Genomic DNA, 26,324 nt, shown 5'->3' on the forward strand with positions numbered 1-26,324 from the left:
TAATTCAAATACTATTCCTCAAGGAAGAATTCTCCAGCTTTCCAGATGCTGCCAGTCCCCTTGCTACATTTCTATTGCACCCTTTCTTCACCTACATAGCACTTTCCATGACTGTAATTAAATAATTAAATGTGTGATGTGTTCTATAAAGTCAATCCACACCCTAGACTGCAAGTTTTATGAGCACTTTTGGTTTTTTTGGCAACACTCACAACACCTAACAAACTGCCTTGCCGAAAAGAGCATTCAGTATATTAATACATATATTTAACTTCAAAGCACTATCTCCTATGTCCTGCTTTCCCACTTTTCTATACTGTAAACTTGATTCTCTGGCCTTCAATTAAATTAATGCCAGGGAAGAATGGGGTTTGGCAAAAAGTTTGGCGAGATGTACCTCACACTCATGAAGAGACCACTGGACTTCACAAAATGGCTCCCATAAGAAATGCCCCCTTGGGTCAGTCTGATTTCTACTCAAATGTTATTCCCTTTGATCTGGTTTCACCATCTCCACTGAGAAAAAAATAACAGGACCTTCTTGCATTCCTTTTGGGAATTTCATAAGTCTATTTCCACAGCTGACAATCACTCTGACTATTTGGAGTGAGTAATATTTTTTTAAAAAGTGCAGTATTTTACAACAGCTGAAATAATTTTCTGCCAAAGTCTATTTTAAATTCAAAGTGTGTTTTCTCTGTATGTACAAGGCAGCTAAAGGTCTATAGATATAACGTGTAAATCTAGGCACTCTAATATGCATAAACAGAACATATATTTTTACATACTGTTAGTGATAATAATTACTATTGACTCTAAAGTAAGCAAATCCATATTTGTTTTCAAGTTAAGTGTGTTACTTGAGAATATTTGAAAACATTTGCTAAAGGGGTGTGAACAGTGCAGACTCGCATCAAAATCCATCTGTCTGACTCTATTAACTGGCTTTTCCTCAGCCAGGAATTCCTCAGGTCCTCCATAACAAAAGCTCCTTATGCCAAGGGTGAGGGCTGATACCCAACTTAGAAACTGGGTTAATTTTATTCAGTATTAAAAGTTCTAAATAGACTTTGTAAATGTGTATCTTTATGACCCAGCTATGTCAAACACATAAACAGAAGCTGATATTGAATAGAGAATTAGAGTTTCAGCTTCAAAATCAAGGTCCTCATCAAGGCTGTTTTCCGTTTAAAAAAAAAAAAAAATCCTCCACAACTTGTTCACAAAAACATCTTGAAAATACTCATGTAGATTACTCAAAGAAAAGGGCATTTAGTATTTTATCGCCTTCCTGCCCCCCATCGACCTTATTTCTTTCTATTTTTTAGTCACTGTTAATGAATAAATATTATATGTGATTTTTGTATGTTTTCAAGGGTTAAGATATTTGGATTACTGAAATTAAAATAAACACACCCCTCTACTTTCATCTTTTAGAAAGGTTCGATGTGTCTTTTAAGAACACTGAATGTAGTAATAAATACTTGCAGACTAATCGCCATATATTGATCTTCTATATAGATGTCATTTATTCCTAAAACCTTCCCTTCTGAAAGTGGATGCCACTACTCCAGTCTATGCAATAAATGCCATTCCTACCGACCATGGGTCTGTTTTGCTGCCACTAATTTTTTTCTTCCTTGAATATCAAAAGCATATAGGGTATATAATGTATATATATATTTTTTCTTTTCTCTTTTTTAAAGAAGTAAACTGAAAGGATTCTGAACCTAGACATCAAAAACATTTGTCCTTAGTATCATAGGACAGTTGTCGTTCTGAGAGTATCATGGGCACAACTGCTTTTAGCTCAACCTACACTACTTGCTTCCCACTGATGCTGAACAGTGAAGATGCCACTGAACTCTTATCTCGGCCTTCACCCAACCCTCAAAAGGCTTATCCATCAGGCCTTAGTTGCTCCAAAAGAAAGTAGGATGAGGGCCTTTCCCAGACACTCTGCTTACTGCTTTCCACCAACAGTTCTGTCCACAGATACCTGATTATTCTTTACATAGAGAGGAAAGAAAATGAACAAAGGTGATGAATATAAAATCTTGGTAAAACCTAGGATATTGAATCCCTTTCTTCACAAAACCTTTTGATGTGAAGTACTTTTAAAAATTTAATTTTAATCCCCTTCTCTTGCCTATCCATTACAGGTTGGATTAAACTTTCCAAATGTTACAGGAAGAGAAGGGGAAAAAAGAGTCCGTCCCCCCCCCGCCAAAAAAAATGCATACACGCCACCTGAATGGTCTGACACATAACATAAACCTCAGATATGCATCATCAGTCCTATGAAGTGTAACAGTGTCTCATTAATTAACAGGGGGAAAAAATGAAGCTGGAAGAGTATAATTCATTAACTTGGGGCAAACCCAAAGGAGATTCATCCTCTTACCTTCCCCTCCTCCAAAATCACAAGCGCTACATTTCAATGAGGTTAAATATAAAAGCTTCCTTTCAGAACGACTGTGAAAATCACAGTATGTATAAAATCATCTAAAATAGGTAAAATGAATACATAGGAAATCCACCTGGTATTACTTTAGCTGCTCCTTATACTGGAAGAGGCCTGAGAGCTTTATCAAATCAGAGCTTCTGTGAAAACTTTTTTCACCCTCTCAAACACCACTTTTGTACACTAAAGTTTTACAAAGAGGTCATCAGGGTAAGAGGCTCAACTTGAAAAGAAATTTTATTTTGGTGTATTTCAATAAAATAATGTAAACCAGGCACAATACCCTAACTATTGTCTTTGGTTTTCTTCCAAAGACATTTGGGTAAAGGAAAAGAAATCATATTTAGAACATCTGCTGTGATAAAATGGGGTTTTCAAAGTTGATCCCACAGATCAATAGCCTCACAGTTCTCTGGAGAGCACCTTAAAAATGCAAGTTCCTGGCCAACCTTTCTAACCAGTAGGTTCTTGATTATGTATGTTGAAAAAGCACCGAGGTGATTCTTTTGTACTGAAAGTTGAGGATTAATTACATGACTTTGTCTAAATGCTTTCACATAGGTTATCTTATTTAATAGTCCATTAACACTCAAGTGGTGATGTGTATAATTTAATTCATATTTTCATTCTCTATCTAAGTAGAAATAGCTGTGCTTCTCTCCCATCAAGGATGCTTAATGGTTGAGCACATGAGCCTTAAGGGAAGACAGCCCTGAACATGAAACTTTGCTTAATTCCTAAGGTTCTATAACCTTTAGTTGTAACACATGAAAAATGAATATAATACTGTGCTTCCTAGGCCTGTTTTAAGTATTAAAGACAAAACTTGTGTGCCTGGTACATGGTTAGCACTCAAAATGTCACGAGCTATTATAATTTTCCTTGAAAAAAAAAGATCCATCTATAAGCCAAATAGTGCTTCAATCCCAGAATGCTGCATTAGATATGTGATTATAAAGCAATGTTACCATTTAAAAATACTTATAATAACCATATATCTGCTGTCTCCATTTAAAAAAATTCTCTTGGAAGACCACATTTAGTTTTAAAAATACTGTCTTACCTGATTTAAATATTTTCAAAATGCTCTTTTGATTACACTTTAAAAGTACATAGTGATTATCTTTGGGTGCTTTTAATAATCAACATGTTAGTTTTATAATTATAAGTAAATTAAAAAAAAATAGAGAAAACTGTCCTTTCAAGTACATATCAGTGGTGCCATTTTTTTTGCACTTTGAGAATGGATTTGCTCTTTAAAACAGTTAAGTGTTTCATGGTTAAATCTGATGAAAAAAAGGTTGTTTTCCTTTGGGGATCCACAATTGATATCCAACCAAAAATGAGTGAGACTCATTTTCTTGTATGATTCATAAGCTGTCAATTCCCAAGAAGAGAGTCAAGCATTGTTTGGGTAAGGGGGTGGGCCACTAATGGCAATATCATTTAAATGTATTTCAATACATTTTTCAAAATCTGTCTTATTTTCATTTAATCATGCATAAAACATTACATGTTGTTTATTTTCCATATACAGTCTCTCCACAAGCTTTCTTGAACTAGTATACTTAATTTAGTCAGTAGGAATTTTTTTCCTACCATAAAGATATCTATGACTTCTAGATTAAGCAGTAGCCAGGTAGAATGATGATAGAGAATGTGATGTGACATACAGTTCCTTCTATACCAATATATATATAGAGGGAGAGGTTTGAGGGCTCCTGAGACCTGATTCTAATCTTTGTTTCAGAATACTCCCTAGCTTTTTGAACACATGCCAAAAATCATACATTTTAGAATCTAAATGTCTTCATTATAAAATAAGGATGTTTACAAGTCATTAGGATGAAATAAAATAATGTATGTAAAGTGCTTAGCACAGTCTCTGGCACACGGTAAGGACTCAGTCAATGTAGCTGTTATCAGTTTTGCTGGGATCTCCATGCTGGGGAGCAACAGTTTCAACCTGAGTAGGAAATTGCTTAATCTTTTTGAAAGGTTGAACAAGAAAGGGTAAGAAAAACAGGGTTAAGGGATGGATGGGAGTTTTTCTCTAACCATCTCAACAGTCTCCCTAATTTAGCTCTCAATTCCCTTGAGGTAAGAAGTACAGTATTAATATTTCCCACATTCCACATAGGGGATTTGGATCATAGCAAGATTTCTAAAAGTGCCAGTCAGTTATCAGTGGAGGTAGGAATCAAATTCAGCATTGTTTTCGGTTGAGTTCTGCAACAGTTCACTGCCTTTCATATGTAGATGATTTGTTATGCAATAATTTAATTCAATGCTTTTCATACAGAATGGCACAGAGGGGCTGCTTCATGTGTGTTACTTTGTTGTTGCCCTGGTGACATTTGAAGAGCCCTCCCTCAGGCGATCATAGATATCTGAGGATTCCAAAGAGCAACTCCATGTGAACAAAAGGGTAAGTGTTACAATGCAGCTGTTCAGTGGAGATTCTCAAGTTGTACACCATGAATTAGTACTTTTCTTCTGACTTTTTCTCCCTTGCTTCTAGTCAGTATGTTAGATAAATAAATCCAGCTTTTCATGAGAGTCTGAGCTTATACATAATCAAAAAACTCAACTCTTTTAAATGAAAATTTGTAAAACCTTTTTAATCATTGACCTAAAACCATTCTGTATACTAAAGTCAGAGAATTATAACATTTATCAGAATTATAAGAAGTCATCAATACTTGTAACTTGCTTGAAAGAAAGGATTTTATCATATTTATTTTTGTGTCCCCAGTACCTGATAGGTAATTTTGCCCAAAAGCCCTCTGAAAAATTGATCAAGAAGTCATATTAGTTTTACTGTGGAAATTATAGACTTCCAAGTCTCTGTAATATACTACATATACATCCGACACACACTTTAAATTTGTAAATTCAAGCAACTGCACCAGTACTTGGAGTGAAGAATCCCCATGAAGCAAGGCTGGAAACTGGGAATTCACAGGATCTTCTGTAGGTTCAGCTAATTTAACAAAAGTCATCTTTAAAAGGCAGAGAAGACCTCAGTGTTTTTGTGGGGTTTTTTGCAACACCAGTGAAGGAAAAAAGGCTCTACTTGTTATTCTTTAACTTTTTGTAGAAATACACGAATATAAAAATAAACAGGGGCTTGTGATGTTTATTCCAAACTAATTAATGGAGAATGGAAAGTGGATTCACTTAATCATAAAGTCCTAGAGCTAGAAAAGCATTTGCAGACTGAGATAGCACTGGAAGTCATGGATGAGGTCCATAAGTTCATAATCTGGTCTCTGCTCACCTTGCCAGCCTTTCTTCACCTGCTCTCCTTCTTGACCCAAGGTTCCAGCAATATCAAATAATAATCCATGCTGCTTCATGCTTCCCTGTTTTGTTTTGTTTTTTACATGTGCTTGCTCCTCCTTCTCTGTAGAGTGTAATTTCTCTCCTTTAAGGTCCAACTCAGTGCTATCTCTTCTGTGAAGTTAGGCCAACTTCATCACTCCATCCTCTGATCTACTTCCTCTACATCTTGTATATTCTTCCTCTACTGCACTTTCCATAAGTCCTTGAGGGTAAGACTTGTGGTCTTTTCCATCTTTTTATTCTCAGTGCATAGCATAGCACAGTATCTGAAATATGATTAAATAAATGTTTTGAATGGATGAATGAATCTAGCTAATTCCTCCCACTTGGGTAAAAAAGCTACTGCCAGAGGTTATTTTCTCTCTCCTTTTAATTAAGCAATGGACCCTTATGTGACTAGCAACTAAGTGTTTCTTTTTATAACTGAGACATGAACTAAATTTGGTACTTTAGGAAAGCCTCTATAATGCCTTTCTGCTTCCACACTTGGCCTCTATTGTCTTTTCTTTCCAACATTTCCATCATACACCAGATAACTGTTCATAGCAAATCATAGCCATGAATATATTGGAGCTCCTTCCCAGGCCATAAGGCCACAGAGGACCTGACTATCTGTCAACCCCTTCTCTTACCACTCTTCCGCTCAGTCACTGTACTCCAAGCACCACCAGCATTCTTGACTTCTCTCAAACACACCCATGTGCAGCTGCTTCAGGACTCATCCACACCCTATTCCTTCCCCTCTTTACCCCAGATCTCTGAAGATCTCTGCTCCAATGTCACCTCCTCAGAGAGACCTTTTCTGACCATTGGATCCAAAATAGCACTCTTTCATTCTCTAGTTTCTTCTCACTATTTGTTCTTCTTCATAATGTGTTATTTATAACACATATTATGTATTTGTTTACTATTATCTGTCTCCCCACTCAAATGGAAACCCAATGAGGGCATTGGTTTTGTTTGTTTTGTATACCACTGAATCCCCAGTAGCTGGGGCAGTATATGGCATAGTAGGTACTGAATATTTGTCAATGAGAATTTGAAGTACCTAAGAAAAAAAGTAATATAGCTTGCAAATTTCTGGTAAAAGGCATTTTTTCTCTAGCTCTGTAATTTAAAAATGGTCAGAAGAAAACATTTTCATCTTAAATAGATAAAAAATTAATATTTAAATTACAACTATGCTTGCTCCATTTTCTCCACCCTAATCTGTGATAACAGCAGCAGTGTTAGTTTCCTTTCGCTATAAAATTGCACCTTGGAAGGAAGCAGGAGGACAGAAAAAGTTTATCTAGCTCAAATCCAAAAAGCTGAGGTGTGCCAAACACCTGAGGGTGGGATTATAGTAGGGCAGGCAGGGTTTGGGGCCACCAGAGGTGAACTTAACACTTAGGAGGGAGCGACTAAATTCTTTTAATGTCCTGAGACAGTGATTCAGGCTGTCAACAACGCTTATAAACATACCTCACAGGAAAGGCTTTGCTCTTGAAGGTAAGGTACCACTTTTCCCTCAAGAAGTTAGTACCCTAGACTAATTTCAGATATGGACATTTTACTAATGATTGGGTGGCCAAGAATGAATTAACCTGTAATCCCAAGTCACTTAGTGTGATGTGGAATTGGACTCTAATCTCCAATTTATCACTAAGGAGATATGTGATCTCGAATAGGTTAATTGAATCTCTCTGACATTCAATCAGCTCTTGTAAAATAAATGGCTTGAACAAGATAATGTACAAAGCTTCCATGTACTTTAACATTTTATGGTTGATTTGTTTATTTTTAGTTAAAAGAAAGAAGAGGATAGAATGTTTGCTGGAATTTCCTCATAATAAAGAACTTGAATAAATAAATATATCTCCATCAATGTTCACCTTTTTGAAGTTTTCTAGGAAATGATTCGCAAAGGAAGAAAAGCCATTAATTTTTCTTATTTCTTCAAAAACTAGTTTATTTTGAAGATGGGGAGGGGTAGGTAAATGCAGTATTTGCCTCCTCCCATAACCACATCTAAATTACAACTAAACTACAGAACAGCCATCATTCGGAACCATATAAAATCTGGCTGAACGGAAGTCCTACAACTAGAAAATTAAAAAAGAAGCCACATTGAGACTGGTAGAAGAGGAGGAGATGCAGAATGAGCTAGTCCTACACCCATGTGTGGCAGATATAAATTGGGAGGGATATCTTGGCTATGGAGGTCCCCCATGAGGAGCAAGGGGTTCCAACCTCACACCAAGTACCCCATCGTAGAGTTCCAGTGCCAGGAAGAGAAATCCCCATAATTTCTGTCTTGAAAACCAGAGGGAATTAAGGCTGAGGGAGATGGAAGGCTGCTGGAGCACCAAGCAGTTCCGCTTAAAGGGCATGGACTTGGACTCATTCCCTCTGAGCTCCAGCACTGGAACAGTAACTTAAAAGGAACAAGAGACATACAAGGAGGAACTGAATTGTCCAGCATTAAGGTGAGAGCTGTGGGGTCAGCTTTTTTCCAAAAGAAGTGCTGGCAAAGGCCATTGTTCCTTTGATGAGCCTTCCCCCCACACAGCTGGCATGACAGAGCCATATCTGAGTCCCCATCAACCTTACTCACACAGTTCACCCCACTCTGGTGATTTCTTGAGGCCTCACTCACCCAACTTTCAGGTCCACCCAAGCTATTTCCACTGGCTTTTCTATACAAATGTCCTGTCTTGGCTCATGCTTCATATTTTCCTAAAATCTCTCAAACAAGCAGCATCTGGCCTCAGTATGCCCCATACCTCTCACTAAGTTGCTCCAGCCCTGGCATAAGCAGCAGCCAGACTTGGTTGACAGCTTCACCTCTTCTTGGCACCTCCAAACCTAGCACAAGTAGCAGCTATCTGAAGATCACTCTGTAGCAAGCACATGCTGGGTGGCAGTGGCCCCAGGAAAAACATGAGCAGTGACTAACCTTGGCCTGCACCTCCCAGGAGGCCTCAGAACCAGCACATCTGGTGGACAGCTTCAGACCATGTTGAAGCCTCACCCAACCACTTCCATAAGCAACATACTCAAGTGGCAGACTCAGCAGGCACCAGAGCTCCACTGAAATAAGTGCTGCTCTGTAGGATGGGCCCCCGCACAGCTGATCCCCCATAATAGTTGAAGGTCAGTGGTCAGTGGTTGCAGCCAGTCCTTACAGCTGATCAACTTGGGGGTAAACCCTTCCAATTGATGTACCAACAGCAATCAAGGCTCAACTACAAGTGGAAAATGTACAGAACCCACACAGGGATCACACATCAAGTGCCCAGTTTGGGTGATCAGGGAGGCTGTGCCACTGGACCCTCAAGACACCTACTACATTAGGCCACTTAACAAACCTGGGGCATGTAGCAACTCTACCTAATACCTAGAACAAATCAGGGAGGATGCCAAAATGAGGAGATGTGGAAACATGTCCCAAATGAAAGAACAGAACAAAACTCAAAAAAAGAACTACAAAAAATGGAGACAAGCAATCTACTAGATGCAGAATTCAAAACATTGATTAAAAGGATGCTCAATGAACTTAGTGAGAATCTCAACAACATAAAAAAGGACCAGTCAGAAATGAAGGATACACTAACTAAAATGAAGAATAATTTACAGGGAATCAATAGTAGAGAATCAAATTCACAATTTGGAATATAAGGAAGCAAATAAATTCCCAATCAGAACAGCAAAAAGAAAAAAATCCAAAAGAAATGAGGATAGTGTAAGGAACCTTTGGGACTTCAAACTTACCAACATTTACATCATGGGAATGCTGGAAGGAGAAGAGAGGGAGCAATGAATTGAAAACTTATTTGAAAAAATAATGACAGAAAACTTCCCTAACTTTGTAAAGGAAACAGACACACAAGTCTAGGAAATGCAGAGAGTCCCAAACAAGACAAACCCAAAGAGGCCCACACCAAGACATGTCATAATTAAAATGCAAAAGGTTAAAGACTAAGAAAAAATCTTAAAGCAGCAAGAAAAAAGCAATTAGTTAACTACATGGCAACTCCCATAAGATTGTCAGCTGATTTCGCAACAGAAACTTCGCAGGCCAGAAACAAGTGGCAAGAAATATTCAAAGTGATACACAGCAAAACTATCATTTAGAATTCAAGGATAGATAAAGAGCTTCCCAGGCAAGAAAAAGCTAAAGGAGTTCATCACCACTGAACCAGTATTTTATGAAATGTTAAAAAGTCTTCTTTAAGAAGAAGAAGAAGAAGAAAATCAAAATATGAACAATAAAATGGCAACAAATACAAATCTATCAACAATTGAATCTAAAAATCAAAATAAACAAACAAGCAGAATAGAAACAGACTCATAGATACAGAAAACATTTTGATGGTTGCCAGATGGGAGTGGAGAATGGGTGAAAAAGGTGAAGGAATTAAGTACAAATTGGTAGTTACAAGAGTAGTCATGGGAATATAAAGTACAGCATAGGGAATATGGTAAATAATAAATAGTATTCTAATAACTATGTATGATGTCAGATGGGTGCGAGATTTATTGGGATAATCATTTAGTAAGTTTTATAATGTCTAATCACTGGGGTGAACACCTGAAACTAATATAATGTATGTCAATTGTAATTGAAAAATAAAATATGATTTAAAAAAATAAAAATTAAAAAGTTAATCAATGAAAAATCTAGTTTATCATGTGGATTATACAGTAGGAGGTAAAATGATTTTTTTATAATCATAGGCCCATTTATTTATTTTTATTTTTATTTATTATTATTATTTTTTTAATTGATTGATTTGAGAGAGAGAGATATATCAATTTGTTGTTCCACTTATTGATGCATTCATTGGTTGACTCTTCTACATGCCCTGACTGCGGTCCAACCCACAATTTTGACATACAGGGAAGATGCTCTAATCAAGTGAGCTACCTGGTCAGGACGGATTTTTTTTTAATGTAAAACAAAATTTCTCTATTATAGTACAAAAAGAATCTTGCTGGTGAGACAAGAACCAGACTGAAACATGAAACACTCAGCAGAATGAATGGAAAGGTGGGAACTTGAAGCCAGATGAGATTATACACTTTACTAGCTGTCCTAGTCTTTCCAAGTTTCTTTACTTACTCAATTTTTAAAATTGGGATGGTAATCATGACGTCTGTGTCTTGCCGTGATGGTTCACAGCATGACATGTGGAAAAGTACTGATTCAGGGGCCTGATACACAACAGGCCCTCAAAATCCTCCCTCCCCACGCCTCAAGGGACACTCACATATGGAAGAGGGAGATCCTCTCAAAGGGGGAATGATTATCATGAAGGATTTGAACCAGTAGGATCTAGGTAGGAAGTGGGAAATAAAAGTATTAGCACTAGATGACATTGTATGGCACAAGGCATGAGCCTGAAATCACCATGAGACTTTAGAGCCATTTCCAGTCACTGGTGAGAGAACACTGCCAGACAGGCTATAAACAAACAACAAAAGTCACTTGGGATGCTTGTTAAAAATGCATACCACAGACCTTCCACTGCCCCCCACACACAGACACATTCATGTACACTGGCTCCTAGGGATGATTTTAACTCAACGAACCTGGTGAGGAGTCTAGGAGTCTCTATTTTTAAAAGCTTTTCTGGTTGTTCTGATGATCACTCAGGTTTGAGAGCCATGGGTTTAGTTAACTGCAAATGACTGATCTTCCAAAACAGAGTTCACACTGGGCAGCAGGAAAGTGACCAGATGAGTGAGCACTAGAATAGGAGCCTGGATTCAGATCCATCTCAGTCCTCACTGGCCTTGGGACCTTGGGCAGTCACATCATTTTCCTTATCCTCTTTTGTCTCATCAATGTAGTAGAGGTCATAGCACCTTCTCTGCTTACCTCAAAGGACTTTTGTGAGAACCTATTGATTTTAAGCCAATGTTATATTACCTTAATGGAAAAACCCTTAACTGTAAAGTGTTACACAGATATTCAAGATCATCATTAAGCAACATCATTATTATCATGGGGACCCTGGAATGCCTGAATGCTGGTCAACTTCCAGCTATTATACCCTGCAGTAACCTTGAGGCAGCACCAAACCAGGGATCTGAAAATGGTTCCACTTGTCACTATCATACCATGAACAGTTACCCCTTTTAAAGTGCTGGACTGGGATTATGGTGTGGATCCTGGAGTCATCAGGATATCACAGATCTTACAAGTCATGCGAATTCTGCCACTCTCACAAATTTACACAGCTACAAGTAGTAGTTATGTGCCTCAAACAAGTTACTTAACCTGTCTAAACCTTGGCTTAAATGGGGATGGTATTAGTACCCAGAATCACCATGTACAATTATGTAGGCTGTGCCCAGTACAGCAAACAGCCAAGGGGAGCCATATAGGCTGAAATTCAGCCCAGGGTTCACTCACCTAACCACATGCCCATGGGGCTGCATTTTCTTAGGAGGAAGAACCACTTTCTAATTGTTTTCAAAGTTCATGAGCCTAGAGAGAAAGTCTTTTTCTAAATCAAAGCAAGCTTCTGTGTGTGATAACAGTGACCCTGGTAGTGCTTGCCCTGAAGCTTGTCTATCAACTGAGAAAAGGGGTTAAGTCCTTAGTACAATGTTTAGCATACAATAGGAACCGATGCAGGGTAGCCAGTAATATTATAATTATTATTAATTAATTCACTCAACAAGCATTCATTGTGCACCTTCTGTATTTCAACTTCTATGCTAGGGCAACTGGGCTGTCCACAGTGAATAAGATATTATCCTTTCCCTGCAGGAGATTATGACCTAAGCACAAATACAGACACATGAGGAAATCAATATATTTGATTACTGATACAGGAGACCATGTCCAGAGTGATACTTAGAATTTGAATTTCTGAATTCTGATGATTATGCCATTAAAGTTTAATTTACTCCTAAAGATTTCCTATCTAGAAAGCAAAACTTGATAGGGCTCTTTGATTAAAACTGTTTACATATCTCATACTTCTTGTGTGTTCAGAGATAAACACACAGAATGGGCTTACCAAGCCACTGTCACTTGCTTCTTTTTGTGGGCCACCATCAGTGCCCACCTGGGTGCCAAGGCATTGCTGTCAGGCAGGTCTACTTTTTTACAACATGGCCTAGAATTGGCTGATAAGGGATAGAATCTGCGTACTTACTTGTGTTACTATTCAGAACTATGCAAATAAATTCTTGTTTGAAGTAGCTTAAAATCAAATAAAAATTCATGTGCTCTTTTTATTTAATTACCCAGAAATATTTTGCATTAAATAATGAACTTAACTTTTGAACAAAGGAAAATGTCTTTTTTCACATTATTAAATGGGGATATCTATGTATAACTTCCATTACCAAAGGGGGGATTTAACCTATGTAATTTCTGAGACTAGACCCTGGTCAGCTTTAGTGTTCTTCACCGAGACAGATGGATATAATGACAAAATAAAATGTTGGCAGATATGTGCTGAAAATCCCTGGTGATAAATAATAGGTTTTATTACTTCTCCTAATTTCCTTTTCTGAGTAAGTACCCCTAGGTGAAACCTACACAGGAAATAGCCTTAATGATTTTAATAGCAGTGGTTTAATAAATCAAACTATTATGACTATTGCAAATAAATTTTTAATTAAGAAACAGCTTAATTAAGTTCTCAAAACAAGCTTTGGATCTGAAATCTAGCCTACCAACAGTTGTAATTTGTCCTGATCTCCTATTATATGTAAGCACTGCAATGCTTTAAAAAAAAAAAAAAAAAAAAAAACCACAATAAAATATTTGCTTCAATGTATGTAATAACAAAAACATAATCATTATAACTCTGTAAACATCAGGGGTAGTGTTATTGACTTATTTCATAAAGATGCCGCCGTCAGAATCAATAAACAATAGAACAAAACAAACACAATTTCTCTCTTAGGAGATCACCTTCCCCAAGAGTAAGGGGCACAGAGCAAGTGAATTGTAGATTGTAGATGTTCAGGGGAAAGCTTCAAGGTCCCTTCCAGATCTAATATCCTGTGACTTACACATAACTTTTATCTTACTTAATTAACACCAAACCACCAATGAAGGTGAAGTTACAAATCAAGGCATGATTCTATAAGAGATTGGATGCAAGACCAGCTACATTATTTTCCAGGCACAGTACAAAATAAAAATGTGAGCCCTCCATTCAATAATTATTAATAATATTAAGATGGTAACAACTGAGCATTAAACCAAGTGTGGGACCCTTCTGAGCCCTCCCTGAATGTGGTACAGGCCAGGGACTGTTGAGATACTATAGGTGTTTGCAGGTCCTGGACTCCTAGCATGTCCCCTTCTTTCTTTCTTCTCCAACTCTGCAGATGTAGTTCCAAATAACAGAAAATAACAGTTATGAGCTGCTGCTGTTGATGGAAGCTAGGTAACCAAAGCTGCATGGACAGGTATCCTGGGGTATACCTCTAGGGTTCTGCCCTCTCTCTATCAGCATATCCTATAAAATACACACAGAAAGGATACTAAAAGACTTAGGGCATTTAGTTTCCTTTGGATGCATGGTCTGGTTTATAGACTCATTGATCTTTCAGCTAAATGGGACCTAGAAATTAATCCGAATTCTCTCATTTTAATAAGGTCTCCATCAAATCCCATTTAGGCCAAGGACATGGTAATACATTTTTGTTTTCATAGCCCTAAAGATGATGGTGATTTTAATGAACAGACCATAATGGATGATCTTTCAGAAAGACAAAATGTTAGTATAATGAATGAGTCATGCTACAACACTAATGGATTTACATAAGATGCTGTCAACCATGCTGGCAACTTATGTAGTATTTGATTTTTTTTATCCTAGAGCAAAGGGAATGAGGTTACTGTCTTAGCACTAAGAAATCCCTGAACATAGGCTCTAAAATGGGTTCATGAGATATGGGAACAAGGCATATGAATCCAGGTTTGAAGGAGGTAGGTGATTTAAGGCTCATTGCCAGGAAATATGTCTTTCCTGCTTTATTCTCCACTGTTTTTTTTTAAATAAACTCTTATCCAGTGTTTATTAGGGGCCAGACACAATGCCAAATGCTTTAAAAATATTAACTCATTTAATCCTCATAACAACCCTGTAAGTTAAGTACTATGATTATCCTCCTTTTTAAAGGTGAGGAAACAGAAACATTAAGATTAAGTATGTTGCTCAAGGACCCACTGCTTAAGTGGTGGCGGCAAGATTCAAACCCATGTAGTGTTGGCTCCAGTAGCTGCTCTTGACCACTAGATCATGATACCATGCCTGTAATCTTCCATCATGCCCAAACACCACTAACCCCACCCTCCTCTACATAGTTGTATGAACTAAAGGTAAGGCAACATTGCATTTCTTATACAGGGCGATCTATGGTCCTAACAGTGTATTCATAGCTGTGGCAAATATTTATCAACATGATGACTGAATTGATGCTAATTTCACAGATGTTAATCACCATTACACAGTTGTAATTGTATACATATGATGCTGTCTCAAATAACTTCAATCCCTTTTCCACCATTATAGTGCTACTCGAAAGAATTAAGTTCATTTTTTTTCTTTTGTCATTATTGCTTTGATTGAGATTTAAGAGCTAGAAATCAAACACTTAGCAAAAAATTTCTCTTCTTTCTCTGTGGAAAGAAAAAATAAGACAATGGTTGAAATATGTAAAAGCTTTTTTCTTTTCTTTTTTTTTGGCTTATTTTCACTCTAACAATTGCTCCTTTTTTATATCTATGGCTTATGAGGTCTTAGGGGGAACTAAAATAAATATTTAATTTATTTACAAGACTGTAGTGGTAATTCCTGGCTAGGAAAGTGCAATCCATCACTGGCTTTGGAGAATTCTGTGATAAATACAACTCAATGTTGGGCAAGAGAAGGAAGCATTACCCTGCCATCTCTGTGACATCACTGTGACAACCTTTGCATTTCTGTGCAGTATTAGTATAACTTACACTGTTGCACTTCCCAGATATTCAGTCAAATATTTGCATTTTCAGGACATCATTTTAATGATAAACTTTAAATTTCATTAGAAAGCACTTGCAATGATTCTTCAAGTAACCTGGGAATGTTTCCACTTTATCCAGTTGGAGAGAGGATAAGTGGCATATGATAAAACATTCAAATTTAATGTCATTGCTAGTGAATATATTTTCAGGTTACAGAATCATTATCTCTATTGTTCTTTTAATTTCCTATATAGGAAGGAGAAAGAATTATTCAACAAACATTATACCATGATGGCATATGGATGAAATATTCTCTATTACACCAAATAACAGAACCGCAGGATTCTGAAATTTTTATTTGAGATAAAAATGTTACTAAGGAAATATTCTGAGAATGTAAGATGGCTTGACACAGCACATTTACAAATACAATATTATGCAGTCATAGCACATTCTATAGTGTCCTTTTGCAATTTTTGGAAGCTTGCTCTATTTCTAGTTACATAGACGAGTTAATTGATTTCAGCAGCATAATAAAATTTGTGTGCTTTGCCAGGATAAAACCAGAGGACTGAATCAATATCCTGCACTATAGTCCTAACATGCGTTGACAAGGATGCTATTTCATGGCTTAATAAATACTTATTGACTAACTACAAACATGACAAAAATGTTTGTCATTTGACTGTTTGAGAACTAAACATTCAAAGATCTGGAAAAAAAGCTCAAGAATGGTGTAACACTTTCAAAACACTTTTGTTTTCATTTTGCAATATCATTAAACTTGCAAAAGGACAGAACAGAAATACACTGTTAGATGGACCCCCAGAAAACTACAAGGTCTCTAAGCAAATTTTTCTCTATAAGTTGTTTTGTTCAATATAATACATAAAAAACACAAAGGAGGAGTACACATTAATTTCACAGACATGGACTCTATGTCTAAATGATAAAGATTGTGACTGGCAAAAACTGTATCAAATGGTCTTCTCAAGGAATTCTAGCTAACTAATGGGGCTTGTGTTTCTTATTCAGAGTAACCAACTACCAGCAATCAATGAACATGGTCCTTTCTTTACTCCAGTTCCAGGAGGAGATTGTGTTACTTCCATGGGTTAGCCAGCATATTGCAGAGAGCTTAGGCAAAGTTTAAGTTATGCTCCTTACAAACACAATTAAAAAAAAAAAAAATTATTCATTTTAGAGAGAGGAAGGAAGAGGGAGAGAGAGAGAGAAACATCAATGATGAGAGAGAGTCATTGATCAGCTGCCTCCTGCATGCCCCCTGCTGGGGATCCAGTCAGAAACCTGGGCATGTGCCCTGACCAGGAATCAAACCTTGATCTCCTGGATTATAGGTCTATGCTCAATGCTGAGCCAGGCCGGCCAGGCACAAACACAAAAAATTAAGATGTTATCTATTTTTCACTGAGAAATTTCCCTTCAATCAACTTAGTTATGGATAAACCATAACTGATAAATATATGCAATACTGGAAAATTCAGTATAAAGAACCTTTCTTACGAGCTAAGCTTTGTTTGACTAGACTATTCTCAGATATCATGACACTGGAGAAGTCACCTTTCCAATATAAAACTCTTACCCCATTATATGTGAGGCCAACAAGTTGTAGTAACCATAGAAGTATTCATGCTAAGGCCTTTTTTTTTTTTTTTTTTTTTTTTAATTATTGATCTTAGAAAGTGGAAGAGAGACAGAAAGAGAGAGAGAAACATTGATTTGTTGCCTCCCTGTTGGTGTAGGGGACAACATTCCAACCAACTGAGTCACACAGTCCAGGACAAGACCATTTTTATTTAATTAACTATATTTTAATTTTTTATATGTATGGGGGTAGGGCACCCTTGAGAAGTCTTTCCTTCAAATGCTATTTAAAAATTTTTATGTTTACTTTGTAACATCATTTCTAAATTAAAATATTTTATTAGTGAGACTTTTTATAATTATTTTTTATTCATCAACAGTTCTAGGACCAAATAAATAATAAATCTGTCACAAAGGATTGTATTTGATAGAGCATTACTATTATTTTGTCATAATAATTCTGAATTTAGGAACAGTGTTGGTATTTTTCTAATTCTCCAGAAATTTACCATGTGTATAGTAGTATATATAATTTACACCCAACTATTGTGCTGTAAATAAAAAATGCCCTAGAACTTGGTCCTTGGGGTGCTCCTTTTATTTATAGTCTCTTCCTAAGTAACTTCATCAAGTCCGATAACCCCCAGATTTATATCTCTGGTTTTAACTTTTCTCCTAAACCTACACTTGGAAATACAACTCTTTGACTTTTATTCTTGGATGTCCAATAGGCATCTGTGCCCCAATTTGGCCAAAGGAAAATGTCTCACTCCAAAAAAAGTTCTGTTTGCAATTACAACATGCAAATCTGCCAGTTGTCCCCATCTCAGCCCATGACACTACAAACCTAGGATTCCTTGATCTCTCATTCTCCCCTCCAGCAACCACTCTGTCAGCATGATTTTCTCCACTTCCAAGACATATTCCAAATCTGTCCCATTCTCTTCATTTCCATCACTGTCACCCTAGTCCATGCCACTGTTTCTATCTCACCTGGACCACTACAGTGGTAATTTATTCAGGTATTGTCACTCCTCTGCTTGAAGTTCTTTGCTTCTTATCACAGGTAGACCCACATCCAAACTTTTTGCTTTGGCAACAAGGCCCTATCTGATTTTATAATCTGACCCTGCCCATACTTGTGACACTTCCTATCACAGACTCATACCACCTTTTTTCATTATTCTCTAGATACACTGGCCTTTTTTTTTTCTTTTTTTCTTCTGTCCCTCTAAAACAACAAGCTCATTCCAACCTACCTGAAGCAAAACTTTTTGTAAGGGTTTAGAATATGACCTTGTACTAGATACACACTTCTGTGAGTTATGATATTGTCGTTACGTAAATCATTGGTTCTCAACCTGGACTTCCCACTGAAACATCTCCAGAACTTTAAAACATGCTGATCCTCAGGCCCCATCCGAACTGGATCAAAATCTCTGAGAAATAGCCAGGGCATTCATATTTCTAAAAGGCTTCAGATGATTCTACGTGCAGCTAAGGTTGAGAACCCTAATATAAGTGATGTCCTCCCTTTCTCTGATTTTAACTATAATTTACTTGAGTTGAATTTTTTGTTATTGTTAATATAGATCACATCTAAATTTATTCCCATTTCAAGAAATGTTAGAAAACAAAAAACAAAAAAAAACCCAAAATCCTGGCGGAGTAGGATGGCCTGTTCTTTATAGTAAAGTGATAATAAAAAGGAAGGATGCTGTTATAAAATACATGAAAAGGATCGGCTAGTATAATCCTTTACTTTTTGATATCACTGAACACAACTAGAGTTTAATAAGGAGATGTTTATGGCCCATCTTCTATTCTTGACCCCACTCTGCATTAAAGTCACAATCTCATATTTACATCACATCACAGGATGCTACTGTTGAGACTGAATGAACCTGCTTTAACTCGACAAGAACTCACTGAAAGTTGGTGGAATTAGCATTTCTAACGAAACTCAAACTTTTCAGTGTTTTAAGTTAGTTCAGAGATTTTCAACCCGTGTGCCTCAAGAATTTTTAAAACACGCAATACCTGACTCTTCATTCAGGTAGATTGCCAAATGAAAAAACAAGAACAGCCAACGCTATACTAGCCATCTGGTGTGAATGAATCAAAGTTATACCTATTTTTTGTCAGATCAACAAAAACTATAATATATTTTTTATAATATATATTTTGGTGTGCCTCGGAATTTTAGTGATTGCCTATGTGGGCCATGAGATGAAAAGGATGAACAGCTCTGAGTTAGTTCATTCTTGGCAGCACTATAGCTCCTGTGTCTGAGAAAATGAGACTATAAAAAAGATAAAAAGACTTGGATGTCCATTAATTCATAAGTTACCTAAATACTGTTATACAGGTATAAAAGCATCAAACATTTGGATTACATTTCCATTATAATACAGTAGGGTTTTAAAATAAAGGAGCAGAAAGCTTTAAAAAATTCATGTTGATTTTCTCAGACCATAACATTTGAAAAATAGTTCAGACTTCTTACAAACACCAAAAGCTAAAGGGTATGCTTATGCCTAGAGAATTTAATGATGCTATAAAAGCTAAGAATTGTCACCAGCGGTGGCTGATTAGGGACCTAGAGGAGCCAAAATAATCTGTCACTCACCCGCCTTGAAGAAACCTGCATCTGGGCTTTATGACAGCCTCTCATTCTTGCAACCCCAGGCTTGTTATATCAATGACAGTGGGCCGGGCATACCACACAGGCACCCTGACAAACTAGACGTATGTTTGTTCCAAATCTCTATAAGTTCATACACTGCCCAGACCAACAGGGTGACGAGGGAACATGTTCTTTTAGGTGTCAGGGTTTACTCTGTCACTCACTCCAGGAGTAAAGAAAGAGCAGTTAACTCAGTTAACTTTGTTCTTCATTTTTAATCTGACTGCAGATGACAGAGAACTTTAGAGAAAGGATTTGAGGTCCATGTGTCCCCCATAAGGCCTATGGAAGAGGCAGTGTGTGTAACAGAAAATGAGTATACATGGCCCTGGACTCTGACAACTTAAATTAGAATCTTGAGCTGGACACTAACTAACTTTGTCATCTAAGGAATAAACAACAATAACCACCATTATTGCAATAAATATTAAGATGACAGGTGAGAAAAACTTACTGACCCTTATGAGGATTAGAGTAGAGAAATTAAGAAGAGTGCATTGGCAAAAATGCCACAATCTGATGAAAATTTGGCAGCTACTACAGAATTGGAAAGCCCAGGAGCTCCCAGGATTAGTTCTTTGTTAAACAATAACTCTCTTTTAAACTTTTGTAATGAAATGAACAAATTCGAGAGTCATTCAAGTCTTACCCTTCCATTGGTTTCATTATTTGTGTCATTGTGGCATATGTTAAGAAATGCTTTTTGCAATTATGTATAATCCCCTCCCTTCCTACCTATGGCCGCTGTGGATTGAAATCCACAGGCTACAATATGTTTGAACACTTCTTGTCCTTCTGTTTCTTTGACAAGATAGCCTTCGTGAAGAGAAGTAAGAGTGAATTAGAGTAAGGATTTCCTTCCTTGGGATGTAAAAAAGCAAAAGGGAGAATCAAATAACCTTCAGAACTCTCTAGACAACAAACACAAGTTTGTTATAAAGCACTTTCAACACGGTTCTGTTGACTAAAGATAATAAGAAGACAATTTTAGGGAAATTAAAAAGTCCCAGCACAAAACTTTTATCTGATAGAAAAAGATTTTTTTAAAAAGTCAATAGCCTCATATCATCTCTTAGCGGGACAGAGCTCTCAGTGTGTGTGTGTGGGAGGGTGCCTTCGTATAGTTGGTTATTCTGATATTGTGAACTGAGCCATATAAAGAACACTTTTACAAATGAAGAATACTTACACCTAGAATTGATGCCAACATTAATAACTTAAGTATTTCAATGTCTCGTGGCCAAAGTTCCATATTTTAGCTACCTTAGCAAGAAAACCCAAGAAAATCAATTTGCATCTAAAAGCTCCTTCATGGAGTTGGCTTGGTTTTGTGGCAAGCATCCCAGCTGGCTTAGAGAAGCAGAAGAGAAGCCTGCTTCACAGAGGATTATTTGGTCCCAGTTGAATAACCTGCTGGCATCTCCTGTTAGCAGAGTGGTAGGCAGATTATGGGTAAGCAGATATTAATATTCTGATCAAACATTTTAAAACCTCATACCGCTATTTAAAAAAATTGCTGCACTACTCTGGGAGAACACTTATATTTATCATTCTGAAGCTACTTTTAGCTTAAATTTCTACATATTCATGATCTTAAAATCTCTCCCTATAGTTTATTTCCCAGAATCAAAACTTTTTCTCTTCACTGCCTTAACTAAACTATGTCTGAAATTCATGTGAATAAATGGTTTTCCTGGATAACCTTATTGGTTTTAAGACGTTACATTACAGTCTCTTCCTTCCCAGATCTCCTTTTGAAAACGACAGAGCTGCAGTCATCTTTGACCTCGGCTATAAAAACTAAGCATAGCCTTGGCAGCTGTCCTGGAAAGGCTTCTTGTTTCCTGAAGATCCATTGATTTAACAAACTTAGCAAACCTAAATAACAGAAGCTATGAAAGAGACATTTGCAGTAAGCACTCTGAAGTTATGAAGCAGCAAAAGTTCATTAGATCACAAAAATTTCTCTAACACCATCTATCATGTAGAGTATACAATTTAGCACAATAACATGGACAATTAGTAATTGTCATTAATTGAGGTCTGCAATGCACATACAGGTCTTTAAAAATCAACAGTCAAAACTACCGGGTTAGTACAGCTTATTTCTGGGTCCAGACCAAAAATCTGTTTATTTCTTGGGTGCTTACTAAATGAGGCCACTGTGTTGGAGAGAAAATATGGAATGAACATCTTACACTGACTACACTGAGTGTTGGAATCTTGTGTAATCACTACTTCTAATTTGACCAGTTAGATTGAAATGGACCTAATGCTGAAGGAGATAAAGACTCTAGGCATCAACTGCCAGATGCTGGCATGCTGGTGGGAAGACGTGGCTGCATGGGCGTAAGGTCAGAACACCTAGCAAACCAATTCTACAGTTCTACAACGAGGGAGAAGGGGAGGAGCCCAGAGAAGGTAATGTCTCCCTTTTCACCCCTGGCATCTCTTCCCTCTGTCCGTGGTTCATACCTTCCTTTTCTCTAGCATTCTTTTCTACCCCTGTGGTCACCAGCCAGCTCAGGAGATACTGTTGGAGAGATGAGAGGCAAAAAGGTCCAGAGACTCCACTCTTGGTCACCTCAGGGGCCCTTCCAACCACATTCACCCCAATTCCTGAAACATCTTCCAGCAGCTAGCACTTGGGGAAAGTGGTCCTAAATCCCATCCACAATGCCTAGTAACTCTTTTGTGGAGTAGGCCCACTTTCCCTTATTGCCGCAGGTATGATGTGACTAACCAGCTTGAAAGCTCCCAGCTAGGGCTCTGAGAAGACTCAGACCATTCACTACATCTGCGGCACTCTAAGAAGATGGTTCCATGAAGCATGAACAGAAGTAAGGTCACAATGTGCAGGCCAGGAGAGGCGGCCAGGAGGGGGCTGGCGTTCTGACTTAAGGATTTTTAAGGATCTCTTGGCTCCCAACAGTCACCTCTTCTCTTCTTCTGATTCATGGGCAATGGATTTCAAAAGGAAGGCCCTCTTTCATAACCTCAAAGTGAGCAGAGCCTGATCCACAGCAGGACAGGAGTTAGAGGCAGCTATGTACTCCAACAAGGGTCCACCTGCCTTTCCCCAAATCCTACCCATAAATGTGTGGCCTCCCAGAGTTTGGGATATGCTCCCTAGCCTTCTTTGGATTCTCCCTCCCTCACATGCAGCCTACGTGTTCCTCATGGAAAAGGCAAAGTTGGAAGAGGGGCAGCCCTGTGGAGCGCCACTTGGGCTGCATATTCAATCAATCAATGGGTTGGGGTGGATGGAAGCCGTGCAGGGGCCAGCCCAAACGAAGCGGCCCCCTTCAGCAGGACTCGCCTGGGCACCTCTGCCCCTGCTCCCAGCCGCGCGCCCAGCGCCCAGCGCCCAGCGCCCAGCGCCCAGCGCCCAGCGCCCAGCGCCCAGCGCCCAGCGCCCAGACGGGCTATCCGTGCAAGCTCCGGGCTGGGCTGGGGAGACTGTGTGCAGCCTGCCGGACCCAAACCCTGGCTCTGAACCCTGTGCCGGGCCAGAAGCGGAGGAGGGGCGGTGGGCTGGGGCGGGCGACCGGTCCGCGCCTCCTCCCACCCCTGAGGGCTGCTGATTCTCGGGCACCGACCTGCCAGCTGTCTCTCCCGGACGTTTTTCCACAGTAGATCCCAGGTTCTGGCCGTGGAGTCCCGCAACTGCTCACTGATGGACCGCCTGAGCTGCCTTTGGAAAGGTTTCCGTTTGCTGGTCATTTTAGATCTGTCTTCATAACTACCCGCGGGCTCGCCACCGCCACTCCTCGTGGCCCGCAGCGCGGACTCCCGGCGACTCCAGACGCCGGACGCAGGACTCGGACTGGGGTCTCCGCGGCCCGCGGCCCGGGCGCCGTGCCCCCCCGGCCCTGCGGTCACCCCCAGCGCCCTGTCAACTCCTCCGCCCGCGTCCCTTTCCCGCTCGCTCGCGGCGTGCTCGCCGCCCCCCTTCCTTTCCCTCCCCCTCCGAGCGCCGGGCGCCCCGCTCCTCCCCGGCGAGCTCCGTGTCCCGCCCCCCGGCCGCCTCGCCTAAGCCTGGCAGCCTGGTCCTGATGACCCCACTTCAGGAGTTTCCACCCCCTTTTCAACTTCATTCGGAGGTCAGGGCTGTACCGTGTTTCTGTCTTTCAGTCTTAGAAACTTCCACCATCACAACCATATAAGAAAATTAAACCATGCCATAGCTGGTGCTATAATAACTCATTATAATTTTTCTGAAATCAGCCACTCAGTTTGGAGGATTTCATTGGAGTTTAGTATTGGTGCTCTTGTTTTACATATTAATTTTTCCTGGTTTCATCAATTAAATAATAATCTGGAAGCAATCTACAATCAAATTTCGATGGCTTAGAGCGTCAAAACACCACCATTGCAGAGTCATTCTGTGGAGGAGAATAACAAGGAGACGTTAAGATCCAACCATGGGGAGTCCACAGAAAGTAATTTTATACTCTGGTAAAGCATTACAATCTGTATGCAGTTTGAAAGTAGATATTATGAAAAAGTTATATCTGGAAAAAAAAAGAATTTTAACCTTAAAATTCTTAGCCAATTTTAGCCAATAACAGAAAGTGGGATTATCATTAGAAATTAACTTATTCCTGCAGGGAAGAGGGAGAAAATGTGTTGGCCCTTGGGGTGGGGTGGGAGATGGGTGGAGGGAGCTAAGGGGGGAAATGAGGGACATCTGCAATTCTCTCAAAGGAAAGGAAAGGAAAAAGAAAAGAAAAGAGAGAGAAGAGGGGAGAGAGAAGAGGGGAGAGAGAAGAGGGGAGAGGGGAGAGGGGAGAGGGGAGAGGAGCAAAAGAAAAGAAGAAAAGAGAAGAAGAGAGGAGAAGAGAAGAGAAAGGAGGGGAGGGGAGGGGAGGGGAGGGGAGGGGAGGGGAGGGGAGGGGAGGGGAGGGGAGGGGAGGGGAGGGGAGGGGAGGGGAGGGGAGGGGAGGGGAGGGGAGGGGAGGGGAGGGGAGGGGAGGGGAGGGGAGAAAAGAAGAGAAGAAATCACTGAGGAGCTGGCTTGCCAGTTATTTTCCTGGGCTCCAAAGCCTCACTCTATGTGAAGTCAGTACTAGCTCAGACTCCAGGGTGCCCTGCTGTTCTCAAGGTTTTACTTCTAACGTGCTTGAAGAACCTTAGAGAAAGTAATTACACATTTGATGTATCTCAACAATGTGATTAATTTACATCTTAAGTTTGGTAAGAGGAGCTGAAATATTTCAAGAGAATTTCTGAATTATTTAAAACAGTAAAATTGCTTAAATCTCATTTCTTTTTAAATGTCTTTGTACCAGACCGCCAAGTAAGAACCAAAGTTTATTTAACTGTTTTGTCATTTTTGTATGTTGTTGTTTGTTGGCTTTTTAAATTTCAGGTGCTCCATGTAAAGTTTGAATATTAAAGGAAATTATCCAATTCTCCCTCTGTTATATAAATTATTACTGACTTAAGGAGTTAAAACAGCTAGCTACCTGAAGTATTCCTTCTAGTTATATTTTTTATTATTTATTTTATTTTTATTTTGTTACTTTAAATATTCAAAAATGTTCACTAGTGAAATATTTCAGAATGAGCTAGAAAGTAATAATTGAGCTTTTATGTGCCACCCTGGTAAACCGTTGAAATTGTCAGTTATGAAGCAATAAGTCATAGATCAGAAATGGACTTGAAACTATGGCAGCCAATTACAGACCAATCCAGATTGCTTCCTGGACTCATGCCAAGTACCCTTTTGATTATATCCTCTGTTCTATATGCATGTCCGTGTTAACAAACCACTTTGCAAGGAGCAAGATTTGTGTTATCTTGAAGTGACTGCTGTGCAGCCTAACAACAAAATATTTCACAATTGCATTCTTATGGAAGTTGTGTATTTAACTTTTAAAAAAGTCTCTAATTCTATCAAACTGAGGCAATAGTTGTAACACTATATACACAGGACTGATTGGTGAATTCTAAAGATCCTGGATCCCTATTATTTTCTACTTCAATACATATTTTATATTCAGGTGTCACAGATTAGGGGATTTCCTTGAAGGACTAATTTGAAGAAAAATTCTAGCATTGCAAGTTGGTTTAGTTCTACTGTGGGAGGGTCTAGAAATTCAGGACTGTTTGAGAGAAGCCAGATGAAAGACTGAAATGATCTGCTTAGAACAGGTGCTGCCTGAGCAGCTTGTGCCATGATCTCGTTGCTGGTCCTGCAGGAAAAAAATCTCACAGCTGTGCAGAGGGAGCCGCCACAGATGCAAGGCTTTCAAACTCAG

The 26,324-nt window shown here is 38.8% G+C and overlaps 1 protein-coding gene across 1 annotated transcript in view; it reads right to left on the bottom strand.

Moving 5' to 3' along the window:
• The window catches only part of STARD13 (StAR related lipid transfer domain containing 13), a 209,622-nt gene extending 185,769 nt beyond the window's left edge, over positions 1-23,853 (bottom strand). Inside the window, exon 1 of the mRNA XM_016199524.2 lies at positions 23,661-23,853. Coding sequence (XP_016055010.2) covers positions 23,661-23,784 — 124 coding nt within the window. The 5' untranslated portion in view covers positions 23,785-23,853. The remainder of the gene's footprint in view (positions 1-23,660) is intronic.
• Between the last annotated feature and the right edge of the window lie 2,471 nt (positions 23,854-26,324).

This window comes from Miniopterus natalensis, chromosome 2 (assembly GCF_054644295.1).
Source record: "Miniopterus natalensis isolate mMinNat1 chromosome 2, mMinNat1.hap1, whole genome shotgun sequence".
NCBI lineage: Eukaryota > Metazoa > Chordata > Mammalia > Chiroptera > Miniopteridae > Miniopterus > Miniopterus natalensis.